The 26,871-nt window shown below is 43.5% G+C and overlaps 1 protein-coding gene across 2 annotated transcripts in view; it reads right to left on the bottom strand.

Annotated features, from left to right (window-relative positions):
• Window positions 1-593: 593 nt before the first annotated feature.
• The window catches only part of LOC115409874 (tripartite motif-containing protein 16-like), a 30,784-nt gene continuing 4,506 nt past the window's right edge, over window positions 594-26,871 (bottom strand). For both annotated transcript variants that reach the window (XM_030121166.1, XM_030121167.1), the window contains exon 2: window positions 594-3,203. In XM_030121166.1, coding sequence (XP_029977026.1) covers window positions 1,386-3,029 — 1,644 coding nt within the window. In that variant the 5' untranslated portion in view covers window positions 3,030-3,203 and the 3' untranslated portion in view covers window positions 594-1,385. The remainder of the gene's footprint in view (window positions 3,204-26,871) is intronic.

Genomic DNA, 26,871 nt, shown 5'->3' with positions numbered 1-26,871 from the left:
AGCACGATGTGCCTCATGGGGACATTTTTTGGGGAAACAGCGCTTTCTTGACCATGTTGTTGTTACTGAAAAAAGTAAACGTGCAAAAACATTTCTTGAGGACTACGCATTGTTTTGGTGTGGGTTAGGGTTAGGAGTTAGATATGAATGGGAGTCAATGGAAGGTCCCCACGAGGACAAAAAGACAAATGTGTGTGTGTGTGTGTGTGTGTGTGTGTGTGTGTGTGTGTGTGTGTGTGTGTGTGTGTGTGTGTGTGTGAGTTCTTGTATTTCTATCCTTGTCGGGGCCAAATGTCCCCACAAGGATAGCAAAACGTGGAACGACGTGCCTTGTGGGGACCTTTTTCCGGTCCTAAGTAGGAGAAACAGTGTTTTCTTGACCATGTTGTTGTTACTGAAAAAAGTAAAAGTGCAAAAACATTTCTTTAGGGTTAGGCTTTGTTGTGGTGTGGGTTAGGGTTAGGGTTAGGGGCTAGACATGAATGGGAGTCAATGGACGGTCCCCACAAGGATAGAAATACAAGACTGTGCGTGTGCGTGTGTGTGTGTGTGTGTGTAACAAATGCTAATCCAGACCAGAATGATGATTGAATGTATTTTATTAAAGGCTCCGTGTTGACTGACTTGGTTTCTTTTGGTTTCACACAAACAACACTTGACGCAAAAACCTTTGAAAAAGAAACAAATCGACAATTAATAAAGCAGTATTTCACTTTATGACTGATTTAATGTCTTTAAAAGAAACCTGTGTGTGTGTGTGTTTGTGTGTGTGTGTGTGTTTGTGTGTGTGTGTGTGTGTGTGTGTGTGCGTGTGTGAGTGTATATTGTTGACTGTTGTTGTCGACTGGAGTCATTTCCAGCTAAAAGAATCAAACTTCCTGCCACTTGGTGACAGATGAAGATCCAAAAAGCCAAAACAATCAGTTCACTGTTCAAGAAAATCCACAAACCTTCACTCTGAAGGATCAAATGTCAGAAAAGAATCATGAAAAAAGAAAGACTGATCAATCCAAACATGTGAAAGCTCCTAATTTCCACTTCAAATACCCCAAAGTGTGAAAAGCTGCAGCTTCCTGTGGTCCATGAAGAAGAACATCCTTTTTGAGAAGCTTGAAAAATGAGTCCAACTATAAGAAAAGCATCAGTTGAGGAATCAGTGAGGGGACTGATGGCTGCAGCAGCCATGTTTTTCTCCACTAACGCAGCTCCTTTCTGTCTCTCCACACTCATCTCACATCCTTTTGTCCACGTAGAAAGTCTCTGAGAAGACGGCCGGCCATCTGTTGGTTTCAATCTTCTTCCTGTCAGAAATCTCATCAAGGTCTCAGTTCAGAAAATGTGGAGGCTGCTTTAGAAAACCACACAAGGAGATCTGATGGAGTCCTCTACTCAGGTTTCACAAACTCTGCTGAGGATTCAGAATCATAAACCCAAACTCCAGCATGTAGCGGCTGAGTGAAGGAGGTCTGGACTCTGTGGAGGAGAGTCATGGTTTCAGAGACGCTGTAGAAGGACAGAATACCTGCTCTGTGATCCAGGTACACTCCCACTCTGGAGGACTCAGGACCTGAGACGGGAGTTCTGATTTTGTTGTGATAAAAAATAAAACTGTTAGAGTAACAATATATAGCCCAAGATTTGTCATTATAACCAAATCCACATTCCTTCCCCCCCCCTGCTCTGCTGATGTTCTTGTATGTGACTGCTACATAAACGTCTCCTTCCCTCTCCACCTCCCAGTAACTACGTCCAGTCAGACTCTCTCTGCTCAGAACCTGAGGCCATTCAATGAATCTGTCTGGATGATCAGAATAAGACTGAACTTCCTCTGTAAAAGTTACTTTTCTGTCTCCATCAGATAATTTCAGCTCTCTGTTCACAGAGTTTGGATCCAGAGTGATCTGCTGTGAATATTGTAAGAAGACTGCTCTGCTCTCTGGCTGTGGTTGTAGCAGTAGCAGCTCCTCTTCATTCTCTCTCAGGATGCCCTGTAGTTTGTCTCTGCTCTCTGACACAGCTGCTGCCACATCCTCAAAGTATCTGAGAGGAGCAGTCTGGATGCTGGAGGAGTGTGTGGGCTCACTGGGTGCTGACACTGAGGTGTAGCTGTGGAGAAACTGGGTGTGGTCCTCTGTGTGTGCCAACTGCTCCAGCTGGACGTCTTTCCTCTTCAGCTCAGCGATCTCCAGCTGCAGCTTCTCCTCAAGCTCTTTGAGTCCACTCACTGCAGTTTGCTGCTGGGATCTGAGCTGCCGCTTCACCTCAAGGCTTCTTTTCTGGAGGAGACGGATCATCTGGGTGAAGCTCTCCTTGCTGTGCTCCACTGCTTCATCAGCAGAGACATTGATGGCCTCCATCTGCTGCTGAAGCAGCTTCATGTCTTTCTCTCGCTCCTGGATTCTCTGCTGGATGTTTAGTCGACTCCCCTCTAGCTCCTTCTGCTTCTGGCTCCTTTCTGCTGCAGCTGGGACTGTTTCATGGCCTCTGTGTTGGTCCATGGTGCAGAGGTAACAGATACACTGCTGATCAGTGCGACAGAAAATCTTCTTCACCTCAACGTGAAGAGAGCAGATCTTCTCCTGGAGCTTCTTGGAGGGCTCCACCAGCTGGTGTTTCTTTAATGGAGTTGCTTCGTAGTGACCTTGGAGGTGTTCCTCACAGTAAGAGGCACCACAGACCAGACAGGACTTGACGGCTTTCAGCTTCCTCCCTGAGCAAACATCATAGGCCACATCTTCAGGTCCAGCAGAGCAGAGATCAGCTGCAGCAGCTTGGAGTCCAGTCTTCTTCAGATCCTCCACTAACTCTGCTAACACAATGTTTATCTCCATGTCAGGTCTCTGCATGAACTTCTTCCTGCACTGAGGACAGCTGTAGATTCCCTTGTTTTGCTCTTCATCCCAGTGTCCTTTAATACAGTTGCTGCAGTAGCTGTGTCCACAGGGAACCGTCACCGGATCCTTCAGGGGATCCAGACAGATGGAACAAGAGAACTTTTGTGGATCCAGCTGAGCTCCTCCCTGAGCCATTTCCTCCTCTCAACAACAGCCAGGGTTTGAAGAGTTTCTCTTCCTGCTCAGCAGGTTTGAAGCCCACCCCTCCTCTGGTTTCCTGCTCCTGTGAACGCTGGTCTGCCCTGGTTCTGCTGGTGAGCTGGTGCCCCCTGCAGCTCAGAGACGTCAGTGATCCCTCAGCTGTGAGATCTGTGAAAGAGGAGGAGGCAGTGACTCAGTGTGGAGAGAAGGGAGAGGACGTCACAGCTTGATTTCATTCAGGAAATCCAGCAGCTTCACTTCACCTTCCAGCCGTCATTCAGCTAGAATGTCAAGCTTCAACTTCTGCTTCCCTGGTGAAACAAAAGTATACTTCAAGGGCAACTCCGGTTTAGAAATATATCTGAAATGAGCGATTTTGCAGAGATTATGTCCCGCGTTGAAGCTCCCTTGTCGTGGCCCCCGCTAAATCAGTTGGATCTAAATAACTTCTGGAGGACTCTGAGCTGCACGATGTTTGTCTGAGTGAGTATATGAGCATGACACACCAAGAAATAAGGTCCAGGTGTCAAAAAACTGGAGTTGCCCTTTAATTGTATTCTAAGTTTATTCAAACTATCTGTAGTATATTGAAAATGTACTTCCACAAATTGTACTTCTTGTAAATATATAGCAACTATGCTAACATCACACATTCACAGTAATACTTTTAACACACTTTGAAACAATTGTAGTGTATTACAGTTTATTGAAATATATTAAATTAGAATCAATGGCGGAGGGGGGGGGGGGGGGGGGGGGGGGCTGCCCTGGGCCCATTGCTGCATGGGGGCCCATCATGTAGGGAGGGGGGAAAAAAGTGTGCTGAAGAAAATGGTAAGGAAGGAAACTTGGACTCTACACCGTTAAAAAATAACTCTTTGTTTCAACTTTAAAAAATTAGTGTCCAGGCTGCCTTAGAATTTTGAGTTGCTTTAATTTAAGAAAATAATTTCAAGTAACTTCAGAACTATTCAAAATAAATGGTATTTTCAAATTGAATGAAATTGATTCCAATTCAATTATACTCAAATTTTTAAGTTTTCATAACTTGAGTAAAAATCAGTTCCAGTAGAATTCTATAGTTTAGTCAACACAATCATTTAATCCCTTTCAACTGAAATTACAAATCTGAAATATCTTAATTTACTGTTCAGTTTACCTACAATGTTGAGTTAACTTAACTTTACTTTTTGTCAGCTGAAAATTACATTGCATTGGAGTCAGCTTCAACAGGACTCAATTCTAATAAAGTTTTAAAGTTCTGAATATAATTCCTTACATGTTTGTGGAACTTAATCTTGTCTCTATACATTTGCAGAAAAAAAATTAAAAAATCAAGTTCCGTCTTTTGACCACTGCAACATTTATTAACAAGTTATTTAGCAATGACATTACAGATTCCCATCAAACATTTTCTCAATCTTTGAAGCTTGGCATCATGGTAACCATCTCAGGAAAAAAAAACCATTTATTTTTGTCACCGTGCTCACATATGAACAAAAGTTTGCAGTTAAACTGAGCACTGACACTGAAAAACGGGAGTCTTGCCAAATGCTTGGACTGAAGACAACTGTGAACTTAAACACTGTAAAACTGTTAAATTGACAATACTGAAAGATCTATTTCAAGAATGACATTCTACAATTAAAACTCAATAAAACCAGATGAAACTAGAGGAGAATGCTGGGCCCACACACAACACAATTTCCTGCCTTTATAGATTGGGCTTGTGAGGAAATCTCTTAATTTAGCAACATTTTTACAAAGTGGTACCCGAATAGTGTCACAAGAACAGTACAACAGAGACTAAATGAAACCTTCGAGACAATTCTGGAACATTATAGCAGTGACATACTTTGCAGCAATGGTCTCTGTGTGGTTCCTATACAGTCTCACAGAGGACTCTGGTCCTCAGTCCATAGACTCTTGCTGAGCAGTGGTCACTTCCGATGCCCATCACAACCTTCGGAATGACTTCAAAGGTATATTTTAACTTGGTGTAGTCGATGTTGAGTACATACAGCAGTCCAAACAGCATAGTAGTGTGAGTAGTCCTTGATGCCATGCAGGATGATCTGAGCCTCCTGCACCACAGCCAGGTCAGTAAGATCCTCCCCTTCTTGTATTCTGAGGATTCCCACGTTCAATCCCCTCGTCATGTCGTCCTCCATATCTGTGGGCGGCTCCTCAAAGATATAAAGAAAAACAAAAGAAAACACTGTTAGAATTTTTAATTGTCTGCAGGTTCCTCAAAGTCACAAAAGAGACTTCAAGGTCCACTGGTTTGCGCCTGCTAAATCCATGTTGTCTCACATGGGTTTGGAGAGATTAAAAACACACACACACACACACACACACACACACACACACACACACACACACACACACACAATCACTGTAAATGCAAAGGAGAGCTAAACTACTTCCATCATGACCATGGCTGGTTCTGTAGTGTTCAAGTGTTCTTCTGGGTTTCCCGTGACATAAGTGCAAAGCTTACCCGTCCATCTCATCCATGAAGCAGCCAGGTGGAGCAAATACGATGAGCTACAACATAAAATCTCATATTAGTATAGTGACAATGGTTACAACACACTCAACAATCATAACTGTTTTGATGTTCTAGAGGCGTGCACATACACTTGCCTATCAATGCATAGTTTTTGTGTCAAATTCAACAGTTTCAAGGATTTAACCCGTTTTGCCCCACTGGCAACAATTGTTGCCAAAGTTTATCACTGTTGTTTTTGACTCACAATAAAAAATCTCAAAGGTACGAATGCAACTTTTCCCACTTAAATGCTAGTAGACCACTTAGACAAAGGTTTTCATTTTTAAAAAATCATTTCCAAGTGCTTCCTGTCACATGACATCATCTGCTTCCTGCTCCTTCCGGCTGAAGACATGGCCGACGCAAATCTTCCTGGAAAGAGGTAATTTTCAAACATTTCTAATGATTTTCCAACAGCCATATTTATAATTATTTAATCATTGGAGTCTCTAGAGTAACCCTGAACCCAAAAATTGTACCTAGGATAAATATTTTTTTGTTCATGGGCTTATTTTTATGAGCGGCAACAAAAGTTGCCAATGGGCACATAGCTTGTCACTAACTACAGGAAAACACTGTCTGCAGGATTGCTCCTAATTTACTTATTTAAATTTGTAGAATGATGTACAGTGTCTCATTTTAGTCCTCTTAGAATACTCTTTCAAGCTAAATAAGTTCACAGGTGTTCAAGGCCTGTGTGTTTAGGATTTTTATATGTTATCATATATCATTTTGTTGCTAGCTAACATTAGCTTGTGTTTCACTGAAACACAAGACACGTTTTCACTGTGTTTCACTAAAAAATGTTGCTGTTGGATGATGTTGGAGGTGCACTTCTCTTGGCACACAAGTACTTTTCATAGCCAATGCCCCCCCACCCCCACCCCTGGGGTAGGATGGATGTTATTTAGCAGTATCACAGTCGAGTCTGTGATCTTTGACTAGAGGTCATCATCGCTACTGCTCTTCAGTCGACAAGAGCAACAGTGATGATATCCAGACCAACATCAAAAACTAAACTGTGATATTGCTTTTCCATAATATTCTACATATGATGCTTTAGAAAGAATGATATTGATGATTCATCAATAAAATCAAATGTGAACTAAAACATGGCGCATTCTTACATCTGTCATGCTTGCTTTGTCATTCATTTAGGTCCTGGAAAAGTGGGCAGGAGGATCTCCTCTGCTTCCAGAGGCTGACAGCCCAGACCCTCCTCCATGGAACAAAACCAATTAGGCAGGGTAGAAGATCTTCAAAGGCATTGCTGATAACTGGTTTGATAGTTTCAACCACTGGGCCTTCAACAGCAGCAGGTGCAACTAGTGAGAGGCAAACGAGGCCTCATGAACCACTGTCCGTACTGTCTGAAGCCACTAGATGGTGCTGTATGTTCAAGAATTGTGTGAAAGCACACTTCATTGTCAGTACTTCAGCCTCCACTTTAAAACCAAGAGACTCGTGACCACAGAAAATGGAAACCACGGAAAGTGGTTCAGGAGGCCTGATTTACCAATCACTAGAAACGATGCAAGAACTGTGGCGGCGCACATCATTAGCACGTGGAAAGTGTGATGTTTCACCACATGTGGTGTGCTTCAAGAAGTACCACAATGAGTAGAACATGTATGAAAGATGATGGAATGTATGGCAAGAAATTTTATGTAGTATGTATTTTTAGACGTTCTAAGAAAAAACTGTTTGCTGAGGTGTTGAGTGTAAAAAAATGAGAATAAAAAAAACATTCCAAATTGTTTGTTGTTTGGAATTTTATGCAGGGAGAACCTGAGGCTCCATCTTATTGTTATTGTTTATTCTGACTATATTATTATTTTGTTGTCATTGTCATTCCTGTATTATAGGTGACATTTGACATAGTGACAAGGTATGTGCCCACTGGCAACAATTGTTGCCAGTCATAAAAATGCAATTTTTTTCAAAAAAAAGAACAAAATGGAAATAATAAATACATAACTTGATTCAACTGGACTCAATTGATAAAATGATATGCCTTACAACTCTGAAAAAAATTTGGGCACAAATGGGTTAAAAGCTGAAAAATATTTTAGGTGGGCTGAGGGCAGCAGCATTGTACTGTTTATTCCTCAACTAAATTGAAGACTTGCACCTAGAAGGGAAAAAAAGTAAACACCATAAAAAAACAACAACATTGTTTTCCCTTAAAACTTAAAAAATGCTTGTTTTTGAATTAAGACTTAATGTCAGAAACGTGTGGAATCTGTACTGACAGATTTACAAGATTGACAGATTTGACACCCCCCCTCCCCCCACCGTGCACTCACAAATGTCGTCAAGCATCGTCTGCTGCAATTCAACTGGCGTTTTCATGGTGCAGTCTGCACACGGCAGACTTGATTCATCTCGTTCAGTGACAAGTTGTGAATTAACATGTTTAAAATTGCAAAGTGTGTCTCGCTCGTTGTCCTGAGAAGCTCCACTTAGCATAGCTAAAGGTCTCACGTTTAGCCTTTTAATAACTTAAGTGAAAAGCAAGAAAAAACCTCTGGGTAGTATTCATAACACGGTGACTTACCTTTTCTGAATATGTGAGCGTGATTGAATCCAGACTGAAGGAATACGTCGCGTGCAGCTGCAGAAACTGGCGGACGAACCGCTGGGCTGTTTGAATGCACGTTCAACGTGCTGACGTCATCAGAAATGTCCAATGAGGAGAAGTATCATCGGTTAATCGTTTTGACTCAAATTCCTAATTCCGTTGGAATCGTTTTTCTAAGTTTAACAAATTTTCTTTAGTTAACGCAACATAAACATAACATCTTGAGTTATCACAACTATTTCAATAGTTTGTAGTCCTGCCGACTAAAATTCTTAATTTATCATGACTAACAGGTAGAATTATTTTTTACGGTGTATAACAGTCGTGTTTTGAGGATGAAGTTGTTTAAAAAAAAAAAAATGAAAAAAAAAAAAAAACGCTCGCCCATGTTGTCTGTTGTTAGTTTTCCCGGAGCTGTAGCCTGTAACCCTCTCGGTTTCACGTTTACCGTAATGCGTGGAAAATGTGTGCGCCGCCAAATAACGTGTCGCTTGGCGAGTTTACTGCGGTCAAGCCAGCCTGTGCTCTGACAAACAGCCACGTGAGCCGACACATTATATTAGCGGTGCGCACATATTTTACGCATTACGGTAAAAGCGAAACTGAGGGGATTGCAAAACAAACATTGATCACAACCTTATTAATAATTAATAGAAGACGCATGAATAATGTTGACAAAAAAACTAAACTGAACAACAAAGTAAATTAAGCTTGTGATAATGCCGCTTTTCAGTCCAGTCAATAGGTTAAATGAACTGGGAGATATTGAGCTCAAATACTGCATTTCTCTTACAAATGTATATATATATATATATATATATATATATATATATATATATATATATATATTTTTTTTTTTTTTTTGCAATATTTAAAGGGACTTAAGGCAAGATTTGTGAAAAACTACACATGCATTTCCACTTTATTCAATGCTAATGGGTCGTGAAGCATTAAAAACCTAAAATAACAGGCCAATCCGCGTATCTGTCTGTTGCCTTATACAGGCTGTGTGCCAAATAATTTGTTGCTGTTCGGGGTCCGAATTTCCCGCGCAATCGTGGGGATGTGACGTAAATTGACACTGTATGCGCGCTGCCGAACAGGAAGAACATGGCCGCCGTGGACATGGACTCAAACACTGCTGGGATCAGGGGCGGGCAGTGTTGCCAACTTGGTGACTTTCTCACTAAATCTGGCGACTTATCAAAGCCTCTTTTCGACTTTTTTTTTGTCAAAAGTAGCGACAAATTTAGCGGCTTTTTCTGGTGCTCTGGAGACGCGACAGGACATCTCCGCTGTTCTCAGCAAGCAGCGGGTGCTGCGTGAGCCCCTCCCCCGTCCCAAAGCACTCACAGGCGGCCAGTCTCAGCAGCGCTCCCTGCTGAGTTGAGGCCGATTGGGTAAACGGCCCGGAGCTGCTCCACGGCGGCGACGGGAGAGCTCCAGCAGCCGCGGCCTGCTTCCCGCACCTCCGTGGTTATGCGGCGGGTCCCCGCGCGCTCCGCGGCCGGCACAGAGCGCGTCTCCGCCCGGGAGCGGAGATCCGGAGCTGCCGCCGCGGCTTGCTCCACGAAGGCGCGTGAAGCAGGCCGCGGCTTCCACGGGCTGAGTGGAGCTGCCCTACGGAGGCTGACGGAAGAGCTCCGGATCTCTGCTCCCGGGCGGAGACGCGCTCCGTGCCGGCCGCGGAGCGCGCAGGGACCCGCCGCATAACCACGGAGGCGGAGAGGAGCTCCGCGACAGATTTAAAAATGAATCGTTAGATTAATCAATGCATCGAAGAACTATTTCCTAGATTAATCGATTACAAAAGTAATCGTTTAACGCAGCCCTATTATCAGTGTTATCTCGTGAGTAAAAAAAAATAAATAAATAAATAAAAATATGACCGAAGCAGCACCCGAATAAATATTGGATATGCGTTTGATTCATGGAGGGAACTTCAGCTGCATTTGGGAGTGAAAATGGATGCTTAGAAAAATCACATAATATGCGCTGTGGTCCTGCAGTAATCCGCGACATAGTAAACAGCATGAGCATCCCTGGTGCAGCGCTGTGAAGCCGGACATTCTGTAAAATGTTTGTGCCGCCATGGCTGGTGGCTGCAGTTACCCATAGTGCCTATAGCGGCAGCACTGAGGTAAATTTTGAAAAGTTGCCTTAAGTCCCTTTAATGCGAAAACAAAGAGGTGTGTCTGAAAGAGACACTACAGTAATGTGATTCACAAGTGATTTGGAGTCAATAAGTCAAATAACCTGGGAGCTATTGAGAAAAAAAACAAATTTTTATAAAAATATTAATAAAAATTATTGAAAATGTTAAAAGCTAAAAGAAAGAGGTGTGTCTGAACCAAACAGTGTAGTACATTACGTCAGGGGTGAAAGTAAGATAAGATTCTTGCAGGAACTGTGCAACTCAAAAAAATGTTTTTGTTTGTGTGCAAAGCGTGTGGGCATCGTACAAGACAGATATTGATAAATCCTGCTCTTTTTTGACATCCTTGAAAGCATGATGTTTTTTTAATTGTTTGAATGTTATTTTGAATGTTTAAATATAATGCATATTGTGACGGCGGCAGCGACCTCTTCACAATGGAAGCAATGTTTGACTAGGACTGCAACTCTTTAGCTCATCCAAAACTTTTATTGTTGTAACACCTAATGTATACCGGGAGCATGTCATTAATACCAAATGATGCTGGCACAGAGGCCATGTCACTCTCACACCGACCCTTCTCACTGTTGGTCCAACATAATGTAAATGAAACTTAACATAAAAAGACCGGAAAAAGGCATCAACACATAGAGAAACAATAACTTAACACACCTATAACAAAACGAAGTACATTTTAACACATTTTAACACGAAATACATCTTGAAACAGCCCAAACCATCCCCTCCCATGATGCCTTGCGGTACCAAACAATATGGCGGCCCCCGGCGGTGCCTGCCGCCGCAACAATATATACAATATATATTATTTGTTGTTTTTAGTTAATGTTTTAGTTTAATGTTTTTTTAATTTTTCTTTGCATTTTGACCCGTCCTGGTTGTCTCTTGAGACGGAGACGGGGGGGCGGGGCGTCCTTGCATCACCTAGGCAACCAGCCATCCAATGAAAAGAACGCATTGAGTGTACCTCACTTCCACGTGTGCGTGTTTGCGGAAGGAGTGATGCTGCTCGCATGACAGAGACGGAGAATATTTTACGACGCGTGAACCCTCACAATTTATTACTTGTGGATTTCTGTTTTGTTTATTTTGCAAAAATGACAACCCTGTTGTCTGCAAAAAACACACAACAGTGGACACTGGATTAACTTTACGCTACAGCAAGTGACTGTCGCTACAAGCTGCAACCTGTCACGGTAAGCGAGTGCTCCAGTGCTGGTCAGGCGCATTAACCTTGTTCAACAGGTCACAGAAGATGTAGTCTGGAGATGAGTTTTATGTATTCATCAATTTTACACTTATTTCGGTAAAATTTGCTTGAAAAAAGAAAGGGCTCACTTTGTATGCACGAGTGAGTTGCTTTTCAGAGGCGTTCCAGGGCGTTCCCGTAGAAGAGGCCAGTATATTTCTTACCAGCACGGCGTTCCGGTGCGTTCCGGTGCGTTCCGGCTTACTTTCACCTATGCATAGGGATGGGTACCGAATTTCGGTATTTCTTTGGTACCGACCGAATTCCCGCTGAAGTACCGAGTATTGATTCACGGGAAATCCGTCGGTACCACATTTCGGTACCTGAACGCACCTTTTTTTTTTTTTTTTTTGAGCCTGAACGCACCTTGACATTATGCATCGGCAAGAGCGGAGGACACGGTGACGCGGTTACGTGGGTCCAAAATCTTCGGAGTATTTTGACTCGCAGACCGGGATCAAATATATAATATACCGGGAGAGCGGACACGCACACGGGCCGTGAGAGCGGGCGGGCGGGCGGGGTGGGGTGGGGGGGTGAGTGGGTGGCGGCGGCCGCTTGTGGCTGCCGGCCGGAATAGACCCCACTGGCCTGGAACACACCGGCCGTTCGGGAAACCTCCTGATGGCCACCCCGCCCCTGTTCGGAGTTGTTCGCGGGAGGAACAAGCCGCTTCTGCGGCTTCTGCTTCTGTGATGGTCGCTCCCGCTGCATGTCACTTCCTAAACAATGCTCTGCGCATGCGCGGCTCGAAACAAGAGCGCGCATCGAGGCGGCGACTCCACATGATATGTCATCACGCAAAAGCGGTCCCACGTGGCGTGTGATTGGCATTATGACTGCCCAATCACGAGTTGGAACCATACAATTCTGATCCTCCAGTATACCTTTTAGTGTTTGTTTACTGTAGAGGTGCCTGGTGCTGCTAATGTGAAACATTTTATACAGTTATTTATTTTGAAAGTTGTTTGTTACTGTACAGGCAGCAGGTGCAAATGTGAAACATTTCATACAGCTATTTATTTTGAGTCTATTTTTATTATGTTATGATTGTTATTTATTAAATTTTTTACTTTATCCCCACACACATTTTTCTCAAGTTCTATGTTGGAGTTATTTCACTTGATGTTATTGAAGCATAAATGTTGAAAATTCCAAAGTTTTGACTATTTTTTAAAATATACAAAATAACTTTAATTACCAAATGCATATTCCCCCCCCCCCCCCCCCCAAAAAAAAAAAAAGTATCGAAAACAGGTACCGAAAAATACCGGTATCGATTCGCAGGTACCGAGTATCAGTATCGTATCGATTCAGATGTGAAAGGTACCCATCCCTACCTATGCATTACGTACATTGCACATTACATTATCTGCAGCATTTTGTTTTTAATTGTATTTTAATGGGGATGTATAGGCCACAAGAGCCCATAGAGAATTGCTTCGCCCCCCCTGGGCTGGGACCCCTGCTCCGCCCCTGATTAGAATATATTCTAAGTGAAATTCATGTGTAATTTCAAAAGTATACTATTCAAAATTAGGTTTCACACTTTTTTAATATATTTTAAAATACATGCTCAAATGTGTCATTGTAACACAATTGTAAAGAATATTTCAAAAGTACACATTTTAGTATCAACTCACTAATATGAAGTTTGCAAGTATTTCAATTTAAATTTGAGTCTAATTTTGGAGTGGAGTTATTTACACTCGTACTTTAAGACATTCTTTTGGAAAAAGTTCAATAGTATTAGTTTGAAAAAGCATCTAAACCGTTTGAAGAAATGCCAGGCGTCGATATACATGGAAGTTTACATGAAGTGATGCAATTTATTGTGAGTGAAAGGGATTACAGTAATTGAATACATATATACATCTGGAACATTTCCTGTCAAAGAGGAATCAATTATAATAAAGTTGACTAAATCATAATCGTAATTAAAACAGTTTGTTGCAACATTTAGAAACTTGTAACCTTAGATTTCACATTTGTAAAATGCACAAAGGAGGGTATGGGCTAGGGTTAGGTTAGGGTTTGGCTAACCCCATCCTAATCTTAACCAGAACTACCGGTACATAACAATAATCATCACCAATGTGAATTTTTATTGAAACTATATTGTTTTTGGGGTATTATGAGATGATATTGAATTAATGACGGTTTAAGTTAAATTCTGTGAGGTTCATTGGCATAAAAAAATTGGTTTAACAAAACTAAAGAAGTAACTGAAAAGATCTTTTTTTTTTTACCCAAAGCTGTTTCAAATAACCTCAAATGATTAATTTTCATCTTCCACAAGAGGTATTTGTTAACGTTTTGAACCATGTTAAAGCTCGGGTCGGCAATCTTGGAAAACTGGCATGTAGCACGAATGTAGCATCTCCCAAGGCTCCGCCCAGCTCCCACCCCATTGGAGGAGCTCCCATTGGGAGCGAACGCACTGGACGCGGAAGCGCCGTGCGCGTAAGCGCCACGCGCACAGAGTTTGATCACCTCCAATGTTATTAACCTTTCTGACTGCCCGCACACAACGCACAGAGGAGTGCAGTGCACCCGCTCCGCTTTGTTCTATTTTTCACTTGAGCCGTGAGCATCGAGAGCGTCTTGGCAACGCGCGCGCGCACTGAACCAGGGCCAGTGCACGCCATTGAAATGTATGCGCAGGGGGCTGGTAGAACGGCGAAGGGATTTGATTGGTTCCTTAAGAGCGGTCCGCGCCTTACGATTGGTCGGAGTTTTTACTGTCCTTTGGCCGCTACAGTTGTCAGATTTTTTCCGCACCTTTTTCCGTCCACATAATGTATTGACTTCTCCCAGGGGGCAAGGAACATTTAACTCAGTATAACAAAAAGTGCTGCTGGACAACATTGTCTACCCTGGCTTTAACAATTGATTGGAGGAGAGTGCTGTCAGTCACTAATGCTGCATCATGATTGCGTAATTCACCACACTGGGCGTAATGTCAGGTGAAGGAGCAGCAGGCTGAAGGAGCAGAGAAAAAAGCCAGAGGGGGAGAAGAAGGTAAATTACATCTTTGTCTAACAGCCCTATGAAGTACAGGCAATTTCCGCCCGAAATTTCTACTGAAGATGTACAGAAAGTAAACTGAATGCTGTTCTTGAACTGTTTGGAGTACATGCATGGTTGGGGTCTCATTTGAAAGCTGTTAACCTGTATTTTCACCCAGTGCAGTCAGAATTACTCTAGGTGCCACTGGCACAGATGTATTTATGTTGCAACACACTGAATTAGGATAAATTTCATTCTCGCCTGAATTTTTTCCCTCATAAAACACCTGGAAATAAGTGTGGAAGCACTGAAATAGCTTGAAAACACAGTTTTGCTAAAGCCCAGGGTCTTACACAGTTCAGGTCAAAATGTCAGAGCAGTAATGCAATAAATGAGTGTTTCACACATGTATTTGTACTGCTATGCCCCGGCGGTGTCAATTTTGGACATCCTCTGTACACCCTCTGGATGCCCTCTGTACAATGGTATATGTTGGTTTTTAGCCTGTTTTTACATTATTTTCACTCCAAAAACTCATAAAGTACTCAAAAAATCACTTCAGATAGGCTTCAGTGTGGAACTGGGGACATGCATTGAGAGGAACAGAGACAGGTGCAGCCCCGTCAGACTCTCAGCAGTCCCAAAACAGCGACGTCGGGCCAGCCAGCCATTCAGCAAGCTCATTGGCTACCAGCCCTGTCAGTCAAATGTTTCCTCCGACGTGATTGGCTCAGAATTCATTGATGACGAGTGATGACAACCGATGACGAGGGTACATCAGTCTCGGCAGCGGTTGGCTGGTTAGCCATCGGAGGGAGGGATAAGTCACTTGATTGGTTGAAATATGACGAATAAGCAACGGAAACCGATCAGTCCCCATATTGGATATCCTCAGCGCGACTCAAACTTTATTTCTGATCAAAGTATGGATTATTATGGGACGCGGATGCGGAGAGACGTGCTGCCTGCGCGTGTGGTGGCGCGTCTAATTCTGGATTGTTATTATTATTTCAAGACATGTTTTGAACAAAAGGCTATACTTTCTAGCTTTGTCTGGATGCATACGTTTGGACTGTGGCAGTTTTTGCTGGATTATCTGGATTATGGATCATCTGTGATCAGTTATGAGCCTCCAAAGGTGAGTTACGCTGTTTACTTTATTTGCTGTTTGTTGGACAAATGTGTTTATATTACCTGCTGTGGTAATCACATCTGAAAGTGGTTTATACCAGCGGATTCATGAGAATTTAAGCTTTCTAACGATACATAGTGTGTCTGTGGAATCTGCGAACTGCGTCTCCACATTAGGTAAATGCATCTGGAGATGTTTATCCATGTGTTTACAGGCCCATGGGCGGGCCGGCGTACTTTAACAGGCTAATGTAATTTAGATGATCGATTAAAAAGGTTCATAAGACGAGTGTTTATGTTGGTTCTGTTCTGATAGGTCTGGTGGCCCAATGTGGCAAATTGTGAAGCTAGCTAGTGAGGCTAGCAGCACCATATGTGGCCCTGAACCTGCTAACTGGCTAACGTTAACTGTGGTTTGGTGGATTTTAACTCATGTTGTCAGTTCCTGAGTCTGATGGTTAAATTTACCCAGGTTGCAGTGTGTTGGGGACTCATTGATGTTAAAAACATTAGTCTGAGAGACCTAGCTAAAACATGACGAAAAGTTGTGTTTCCTCAGACCTCACACCTCCTCAGAGAACAAAGGACCACCATGGGCACATGGCAGGTTTGAGGCTCAGACAAAGGAGACCCCTTCTCTCACCAGGAGGCCACCACCATGTTGTCTTCACAAACACAAAATGGCTGCTGTCCCTCATGGCGTGCAGGCCTAAATCCCTCGGGAACAAAGACAAAATGGTGACCCTTCTCAACCTCCCGCAGCAGAGGGGTGACCCCTGGTGCAATACCACCATCCCACCTCAGGAGGGCACTCATGAGACCCCCTCGCCAGAACGGGGAGGGGGGACCAAGGTCGCCGTCTGATTGGCCAAGCGGACGTTGGAGGCGGGAGCTCCTTCTGCCAGCCAAATAGAAGTCACTGGTCCGCCATTTCCAGTTCTCCATTTTCTATCCAAGGAGAGACGCATTCCACGTCCGACCCACGGATTAAACCAAACCCAAGCCGTCTCACAGACGAGATGCGACGGACCTGACCCTCTTTCACTGATGATTCCCTGACAGCGATATCTTTCCACAAAGCACGTGAAGGCCCTGTCAAAGTCGGGCACACGTGTTGGTGGTCCGACTTGGTCTTCCCTCCTGGAATCCTCCCGCCTGCCCAGGACAGTTTGTGTCGGCTCCATCTGGTTTGGCGGAGTCCGGCTCGGAGCCAGGCTTGGCGGGGCCGAGTTCTGCGGGACCTGGTACTACTGCCGCGGCCACCCCGGCACCATGGGCCAATGCCTGGGGGGTCCTCCCCGGCGACAGCTCCACACTCCAGGCTCCCAGGGGACGCGGCGGCCCCGGCTCAGTCCGAGCGGCAGACCACAGCTCCTCAGACCTTCCTGAGGAGGCGATCTGTCGTGGCCCCACAGGAGAGCACGGGGGGAGTAGTGTAAATACAGAGGGTGACGGCAGGGGAGAGGAAAGCAAGTCTGGCGGGTGGAGGGACACTGACGCTCATGTAAATAACCCCTCGGAGGTGGAGGGAAAAAAAGAGAAATAAAAACAGTGGGTGAGGGAGGGGAGGAGAAGCAAGGTGAGGTGGAGGGACGGGTGGAGCAGGATCAGTTTGAGACAGAGGTGGAGGAAGAGCAGCGAGAGACAGTGATGGAGGAGCAGGTGGAGGAGGAAGGGGAGAGGCTGGGAGGAGCGCCTCATGGGCTGATCATGTGGAGGAGGAGGAGATGAAGGAGGAAAAAGTGGAACGTATAAAACCAACAAAAAGAAAGAAAAAGAGTAAGAGTTCAGATGCAAAGACAAGTTGTGGAGAGAGCCAGGTTTCAGATGATACTGATAGTGAGTGTGTGTCAGACAGCAGCGATGTTTCTTTTAGCAGCTCACAGAAAAACAGGTCACCATACAGCGCAGATAAAATCAAGACATTCTTGCACCAGACCAAAAGTCAACACAGGGTGAAGGTGGGGGATCATTTTCCTGATTTGAGTGTTTTTATTTTTTCAGCCAGGCTGCATATGAGCAACAGACAGGAGTCTGGCCTCACTGATCAAGAGTGTTATAGATTAAAGAAACTGGTGACAAAAGGAAGGAAACAATTAAATGATGAGGGTGGCAGCCAAGTGGTTTTTAATAATTTATTTGTCCTCATCCTGGTTTTAGACATCTCATTCACCATGGATGTTTTTAAGCTGGTATTTTAAACATAAATGGAGCAGAGATCTGAGAAAGAGACAGACGCGGCTTTAGATCTGGACCATGCAGAGCCTCATCCAGCCTCTCAGCACGTCTTGAAGCAGCTGGTCCACTCTCAGGGCATTGTGGACGTCTGGAGAAGGATCATCCTGACTGTCGGCAGTACACCTGGTCCCACTGTAGAGAGAGCAGGGTCTCCTCAGCCAGGCTGGATCGTATTTATTGTCTTAAGCATCATTTTAATGTTTTCAGGAGGTGTGATATTCTACCTGTTGGTTTTACTGATCATTGTCTACTTTTAAGCAGTATTTTTATCAGAGATGTCCGGCCAGGGAGGCTTACTGGCATTTTAACCCTGTTTTAACCTTTGATAGAAGTTTTAGGGAGGCTTTAATGTTATTGGGAGGTGTTAGACAGAGGAAAGGAGATTTTCTGTCTGCAAAAAAAAATTCAGGAGCCAAGAAAAAGTCCGCCGCACACCTGTCCGCAATTTCCAAGTCATGGTTCCAAATTCTGCGGAGAACGTGACGGTGGCCGATCCCACCCACAATCCCGCCCCAACTCCACCCCTTGGCACCACATATGGGTATGCAAATGAACTCATGAAAGAAATTTGGGTATATTACAGGGTGCGGCACTGCGGAGCCCGCAGATAACCGCGGATCGGGCGGATGACATGTGGAAAAATTAAGATTTTAATTACATTCGGGTGGGTTGCGGTTGAAGTAGGCCTGTGCGGTATACCAGTTTGTACCGAATACCGGTCTTAATTTTCGTCATGATATGAATTTTTCATATACCGCAATACCAGTGAACAGCCCAAACAACGTCCGGAACGTGCGCGGCGGTAAAGTGTTTCAGCAGGGACCCATTTCACTGCTGCACACCAACAACACAGCGTGTTGTTGGCTGCCGGCAAGAGCTCTCAAAGTGAAGCACACGCTGTTTACCCAGAAGAACTAATACCAAAAAGAGGAGCCACGTCTGTGGTTTGGAAGTTTTTCGGCTTTAAAAGGTCGGACGTGGATCAAACTACTACCTTCTGCAAATGCTGTCAAGCAGAAGTGTTAGCCGGCGGTGCTAACACTAGCAATTAGCTTCACCACCTTAGCTGAAAACACGTTTTAGAGTAGCAGGAATGTCATGAACTAAGATCCACAGCCTCCACATCCACAGCTCAACCTGCAGCAGCAGTCAGACGTCCACTCAAGATGCGTTCTAAAGGGACTGACTATGAGAAAAAAAGCAAGTGGTGGGTGGAGATAACGATCACAATCACGCAATCTGGACATGAAAAAAAAAGATACAGTCCTTATGACAGTAAAATGGGCCATTTAAAGCCAATCAGCTGCAGTAATTATTTTCTTATTAGAATAAAATGTGTGTAACAGCACTCTTGCATGAAAAAAAAAGAAATACTGTCAAATACTGTGAAACCGGTATGAATTTTAAAAAAAACGTGATATTAAGTTTTTGCCCTACTGCCCAGCCCGAGGTTGAAGCACTCAAATAAAAAAAAAAAGCAACATTTTAAATCTTATTCCAAACATAAAGAAACAAATGAAAATGATAGAAAAACACTTTTTGATCAGCCAAACGAGCAGAAGTGTGCATCTTCATGGCATTTACAGTTTAATGCACATTCAGCAGAGTAACGCAGCTTTTCCTTTTCCAGGCCGATCAGCGTCTCGCTGCAGCAGGACACAGTGTCTCCGGCAGGTGAGACGCCGCTGCAGGAGGATCTGCCGCTGTGGAGGTTTGAGGTGATGCTGCAGCCCCTCATTGGTGAGGTGGAGAGCCGGTCTGCTGTCCTCTCTGGAGGACACAGCAGTGTCTCCACTGACAAATGGAAAAATGTTGAGTGGAGCAGGTGCCAGAGCCATCGGGCCACTACTGCTTAAGTGAAAAAAGTGGTCCGACTTGAAGGTGAGTTGTCATAATTCATGGTGTCTCAACATTGCAGAAACACCTTTAAAAAAAAAAACTTAACATAAAAATGTAGAGGAAATTGGTTGCGCAATTGTGCGTCCATGCATTATCAAAATAGTTTTGCCTCTTGAGTCAACAGGGTTTCATGCGCTGCAGCTCATAGAGGCTGTGAACAATGATGATTCGGGGTACGTCAGATATGGCCACGGCAAAATAGAAAACATTTTTTGTGTCAATTTGCCATTTAATTGAGGACAATTTGAAGTGAGAATCATGAAAAAAATTGTCATTACAAGTGACAGTCGGTATTTGTAGTACAGAGACAAAGACATTGTAGTGTTTGTATTACGCGGTGTGTCTGATTGCTCCCTTTGAACTATTGATTTTGTTTTTATTTTATCAGATGTAGAAAGGAGAGGGTACAGGATGGAAACATTCCAAACGTGACTTCCTCAAAGTGATCATGTGCAATCATCACCACTCACTGTCTGTCTTAAATGTACAGCATATTTAAATTATACTGAACTATATCTGTTATTACTATAGTGTATATATCTGTCTGTCCTAAATAAAGAAAGTGTGGCTGAACACAATCCACAATCTAAATCTGGTGTGCCAAATTATTATGCTGCAGTGTTGGGCGAGTGACTTCAAAATTGCAATGTGTCATATTTTTCCTAGGTACTCCATAACAATGTAATTTGTATTACATACTACCTGAAACATTTAATTGAATTGTACCACCTTTGCATATCTGATTAAAGTATAGGTTTATTTTTTTACTTTAAATAGGAGGTAAACAAAAAAGCATGCAACAGTTCATAAGTACTATCACTGATCAGGTAATATAAAATTTTATCAATCATCCTGAAAATCTGAGCAAAAAAATTGCAGTGCCCAACATTCTAAGCATAATGAAATTCAAATGAAGATTTGTGAAGGAAAAACACAAAATGTGCAGAAAATGATGAACTGCTCAGCTAAAATAAACTCCAGTCATATAAAATGGGAGCAAAACCAGAGAAAAAATTAAAGAAACCCAAAGATTACTGTCCAAATGGATCAAAAAAGAGGCAGAAAGAAAAAGACTGAAGCAATGATCAGCTCCAGGATCATCACAGACACTCTGGATTAACTTTTGATTCTGTGACAATTAGAAAAGCCTGTGTGAAATTAAAGTATGGACGAGAAGAACCTGCAAAGTCCCACTGTTGAAAAACAGATGTTTGCAAAAGAGAATACAATTTACCAAAAAACACATCAACTGGACTATCGAGAAATCTAGGAACTACTTTGTGAACTAGTGAAATCAAAACTGTCCTTTTTGGGTCGAGAGGTTGTGGACAGTTTGTCAGACGATCCAAACACAGAATTCAAACCACAGTCACTCTGAAGACGGTGAAGCAGGTGGTGCAGCATCATGATAGTTAAATAAAATGCTACAGCTCAAACATGACAATCTTTCTCCAGAGGGAGACCAGTGTAGACGAGGCAGAGATGGTCAGAGCATCAGAGTGTTGGATGCAGCTCGGATGGTGTTGAACACTGTCGCTGGATGACCCTGGACCGGCTGGTAGAGAACAGGACTTCCAGCTCGGTCCTGGTCTGACAGAGGAAGGCAGGAGGCAGCAGGTTCAGCCTGGAGCTCGCCGTCTGGCTGGTGACTGGTTGATGCATCTGAGGAAAAAGAATGATGGGTATATTTCAGGTATGATGTTACAAAAACATGGTATCAGACAAGTCCCCAAATAATATGAAATATATTTTTTCCCCACTTAAATATTTTGTAAATGTTCTGTCAATGATCATGTTTCCTACCTGCTGGGATGAAAACAACATATATAGACGTAAAAGGTGTGTTAAAAGGTTGAGTGTATCTTCTAAAGTGATGTGTGGATGCTCGCACAAAACAGTATGTCTGTAATCCAGTTACTCTTGGGATGGGACAATAATGACATTTTATGTCACAATAAAAATGCAGTTCAAGTTTTATCTTTTTACGTTCGTAAGATATCTTTCACTAAAAGCCAACAGAAGTCCACTTCATTTAATCTGAAACAAATGAGGAAATGTTGATATATTTGAATATTATTATTATTGGGTGTGGTTCTTTTTTTTACATAGATCATGTCAAAGTCACCATTGTGCTTGTGGAAGTTGTGGCTGAGTCTCTGCCTGGGAGGACACTGCTGTATCACTCTGCTGTATCACTCTGCATCGGTCTAGTTATCCAACATGCAAAAGGAGGTTGTCATTTCTGAAACAGCCCCTGTGGTTTACTGTTATTAACCCTGTCACAAGCTAATGCTAATTCTTGGAGCAATAAAAAACTGATTCTGACCAAATCGCAGTCAGAACAACGCCTCAAAACAACAGAGAGGATCTTTTACCTGACTGACGGCAGAGCTGGGTCTTTAGAGGAAACATAACTTTGGTAGAATCGCTGTGTGTTTACTTTATTCAATGTCTATGGTGTTTACATCGCCATGAGGAGCCCTGATATTTTGGACAATTATCTACACAAACTAAGGATAATCATTAAGCTATGATTTACAATGTTTATTATCCCAACTCTAACAGCAGCAGCTGTTATTTAACATATGATTAGTTACCTACGTGTCTCTCCAGCTTCCGTCGTGGCTTCTTTAACTCAGCCTTGTAGCCCGGCCGTTTCTCTGGAGAGGGATGAAGTGGTGAGGGATGCAGGTCCACAAAATGACAGGAGAAAACATCCGGATGCTTTGGTGGCTTTATTAAATGGAGCGCCTTGAGCCAGCAGCGGAGCTCTTCTTCTTTAGACGAAGCGGGTGGAGTTTAAAAGCTGGTCCGCAGCATTCAGATCTAGCCTTTCCGTGCTCCAAACAATACAGAGAGAGAGAGAGCTTCATCTTTCCCCAGTTGTTGTGGCTCCCACGGACAGCGCAATTGATGCCAAGCATGTTAAAATCGCCAAAGAGAACAGTTAAAAGTAGGGATGTGCGATACCACCATTTTTCAGACCGATACCAAGTACAAGTACTTCATCTTCAGTACTCACCGATACCGATACTTTATATATATAAAATTTAAAATAATGCAATGACAGATTATTTTTGAAAATGAATTTTATTTCTAATAAAAAGGCAGCCCAGGCACAATGTTTAAGTCCAAAATAATAGTCTGAAAAATAAAACAAACAACACTGAGTTTACACTTATTTAAATGAAATTAAGTGCAAGATAAAACAGTTTTCTCTGAGTTTTACACTTTACATAAACTAAGGTTTTTGAATGTACTAATTTTAATATTTTTTTTATGAACTAAAGTCAAAGATAGAACAACCCCCGGGTTGAAAGAGTTGCTCGTGTTATTTGTGCTGCTCTCGGATCTCTGCTCTTCAGATTCTCGGTCTTCTGCAGAGTTTGCCGTCGAGTTGCTGCCGGAGTTTTCTTTTTTCCAGCACAACAGCGTCAGACTCTCGTCCACAAGCTTCGCCCTGAGGTGTTTCAACAAATTACTAGTGGGAAATGAACAACATCGCGCACCTCCTTTAGCAATTTTAGCATTGCAGAGTTAGCATTCTGCAAAGCTCGGCTCGTTTTCACTTATATAAAAGAATTTCCACACCGGCGGAGTTTTGGTGAGACGAGCAGCCGTTCTGGATTCATTCTGTTGTCTCTGCTCTGGATGAGACTCATGGAGAAGTCAGCCCGCTGCAGTGTAGCCCTGCGCCTGTCAGTGACTCCCAGAGAGGAGCTTCTTCCTCTTTCATGTTTGTCGGCAGCTTGCATCCCATTTGGTTGCACTACCGCCACCTGCTGGTGAGGAGGGCTTACTACGTGTGGGGTTTTCTTGCCGTGAGTATCGGCGGCTGGCATCGGTAGCCTTCACGAGTACCCGATACCTTGAAATAAGGCCAGTATCGGCCCGATACCGATACCTGGTATCGGTACTCGCACATCCCTAGTTAAAAGTAGTGAAAGTAGCGAGAGGACTCAATGTTGTTGCAGCGCAAAGACGGCCAACCGGAAGTTGCTCTCAAAAATGGCGCCGCCCAGCAGCACTTCCTGAATAAGGTGAATTTCTCACAAATGGGAAGATCGTGTTGCGTGACAGGCTGCCATAATAAGTCGCATCGACGGAACGGGAGCAGGACAGAAGGCAGGCTCCGTTTTTTCCAGTTTCCCAGTTTTGGAAAAGAAATGACGGGGAGCAAACTGAGGAAATAAGGAAGAGGCGTCAGACGGCGGGGGTCGCAGCGTGACATGAAAGAGCATCACTTTTCACTCCAGATCTGCCAACATGGTTGTTTGCTCTCGACATTTTCATAAAGGCAAGTAAGCGAGTCTATTTGTTTTTGAGCAGTGTTGCTGAAAATGTGGTTTCTCTCTGAATGAAGTCACATTAGCCGCTAACGGTTAGCGCACCCGCGAACTAGCTTCACCCAGCTGCGAACCAGCTTCACTTGTGGAATCCAGTCAGCGGAGGAGGGCAGTGGAGAATCACTTCATGCTAAGTCTGTTAACTGTGATAACTGTGTGAATGGCATGAATTAGGGGCAAGAGGAGCGACACATATGTGCAGCAGAGCTTTGAGCATAAACCTATTTGTTGTTTTTGGTTGTTGCTTTCAGGTGTTCTTTCATTAAATGTGTGTTGGGGTGTGGGCCCTGCAGAGAGAGACGTTTCAGCACCGCAGACAGCTCCACGTCCGAATTGTCATTTTCTCACTCATTTTGCGTCTTGACCACAAACCAGGAATGCGCTGTGTGGCCATGAGATATAAAGTTAATTGGGAAAGTCTTGGGACTGCTATTAAGTCATTGTTTAAGCTTTATTAATGGTGTTATACCATCTTGATTTTGTTACAGTAAGCTGGCACTGACCTGCCTACACATTTAAATTGTCATTGGTGTGTCCGTAGCAATTTGCGACTGTCTGCCTACCTAACCCTGGAGCTCACGGCATGTGCCTGTTATTTGTGGGGGTGCGCGTGCCTCGGAGGGAATACGTCTGCTTTAAGTGACGCTTAAGGCATAGCGCCCCCACCCTTCAATGGTGAGGACAAGTACTGCATGCAGGTCGGCATCTTGATTAAAGTGAAATAGTGATGCGCAAATCATCCATTAAAATTGGCCTAATTCTGCATATAATCCATGATTATAATCATACAAAATCAATAATAATAAATTAAAGGAAATGCATGGGGGAAACAGCATTTTTCCAATATTTAGGGCCCCCCCAAAATTTCACAAATCATGTTTTCAGAGGGGCTCATGTCTCTTCAAGGGGGGCTGAGACCCCCCTGCCCCCCCCCATAGTTCGCACCCTGAGTGAAAGTATCTAATCACTCGGACGCCGCCCCGAGATTCAGAAACAGAAAAAAAAGGCTAAATAAACTCTGATACTAAATGATAACGTACTGACAACGTCTGTGCCTCATTTCCTATAAATAATCTGAAACAAAGGAGCAGATAAACAGTCTAGAGAGCCGGAAAAGCTTCTGGAGGATGCGTGGATCAGTGCGCCTGCATGGAACGTCCACAGCTGAGCCCAAATGTAGCAGGAGAGAAGAGCGTTGGCATCGGTGATGTGCCGCAAAGCCGACACAGACACACGGACATGGGAAGCATGGACAACAACAAGAACATTTAGGAGTCCGATAAGGTTCATTAGGCCTTTTTTTGTATTTATGGTTTGGATTCGTATATACAGGCCAGAGGTTATTTTGCCTACCTTGACATGTTTCGGCTGCCAAGCTGCAGCCTTCCTCAGAAGTGTCACGTGATGTTGTCTGGTCGGCTGATTTATACAGGTTTTGGCGCCAGCTTCCTAGAGCGCAAAGTGCATTGCTACAGGAAAGGATCCGCTGCACGGCAAACAAGGTAAAAGAAATCAACTTGTCACTAGCACAAAAAACGGCACATTTCAGACAGACATACAATATGGACAAGGACACATACAAGCTGATGGAAACACATCTGAAGCACGCACACGAATGGCAGTTCGCAGAAGCCAAACATCGCCAAGTCAGGAAATTAGAAACATTAATCCAAAATAAACAAGACAGGGAACGTAACACGCACGACGTAGCATCCAGGAAGTGGGTGCATAACATCTCCAGTCGCTCTTTAACCACCACGGAGCAAAGCGTTTTAGCCCGGGGTCTGAACTATGCCATCACACCCGCTAAAATTCCGTACGACGATTACATTTTAGCTACTGAAATAGCGTGCAAATCAATAGAAGACCAGGGGAAAAAGTCAGAACTACGAAACGAAATAGCAGGCATTTTAAAATCCGCAAAGCTACCACCAGCCAATATGACTAAGGAGGAGGTGAAAGCAGCACAAACACTCGCCAAAGACAAGAGCATCACCATATTACCAGCAGACAAGGGGAGAGCCACAGTAATAATGAACATGGAGCATTATGAAAAGCAAATGGATACTATGCTACAAGATTCCAATACATACGAGATTCTAAAGAAAGACCCAACTGAAGACAAAAAGAAGTCCCTGAAATCACTACTCAAACCCCTTCTCAATGAAGAAAAAATAAGTAAGGAGACATACAATCATCTCATCCCCACAGCAAGCATCACCCCTAGAATTTATGGAACCCCCAAGATACACAAACCTGGAACACCGCTTAGACCCATTGTGGATAGCATCGGGTCCGTGACGTACAATCTGTCTAAAGCCCTGGTTGACCTCATAAAACCACTCCTTGGCCTCACAGACCAACACTGTAAAAATGCCAAGCAATTGGCCCAGGAACTGAAGGATATAACAATTCAAAAAGATGAAATATTTATCTCACATGATGTGGTTTCTTTATTCACAAAAACTCCCATAAACGTCACAATACACATCGTACATAATCGCCTCAAGGAGGACAAATCATTAAAAAGAAGGACCCCACTCACTGTCGAGGACATCACAAGGCTCCTGGAATTCGTCTCCACCTCCACCTACTTCCAGTATCGGGGTACCATCTACAGGCAGAAGGAGGGGTTTGCAATGGGGGATCCGCTGTCTGC

The sequence above is a fragment of the Salarias fasciatus genome, chromosome 22 (assembly GCF_902148845.1).
Source record: "Salarias fasciatus chromosome 22, fSalaFa1.1, whole genome shotgun sequence".
NCBI lineage: Eukaryota > Metazoa > Chordata > Actinopteri > Blenniiformes > Blenniidae > Salarias > Salarias fasciatus.
Note: the sequence above shows the minus strand (reverse complement) of the source record. Positions and strands in the feature narration are given on the sequence as shown.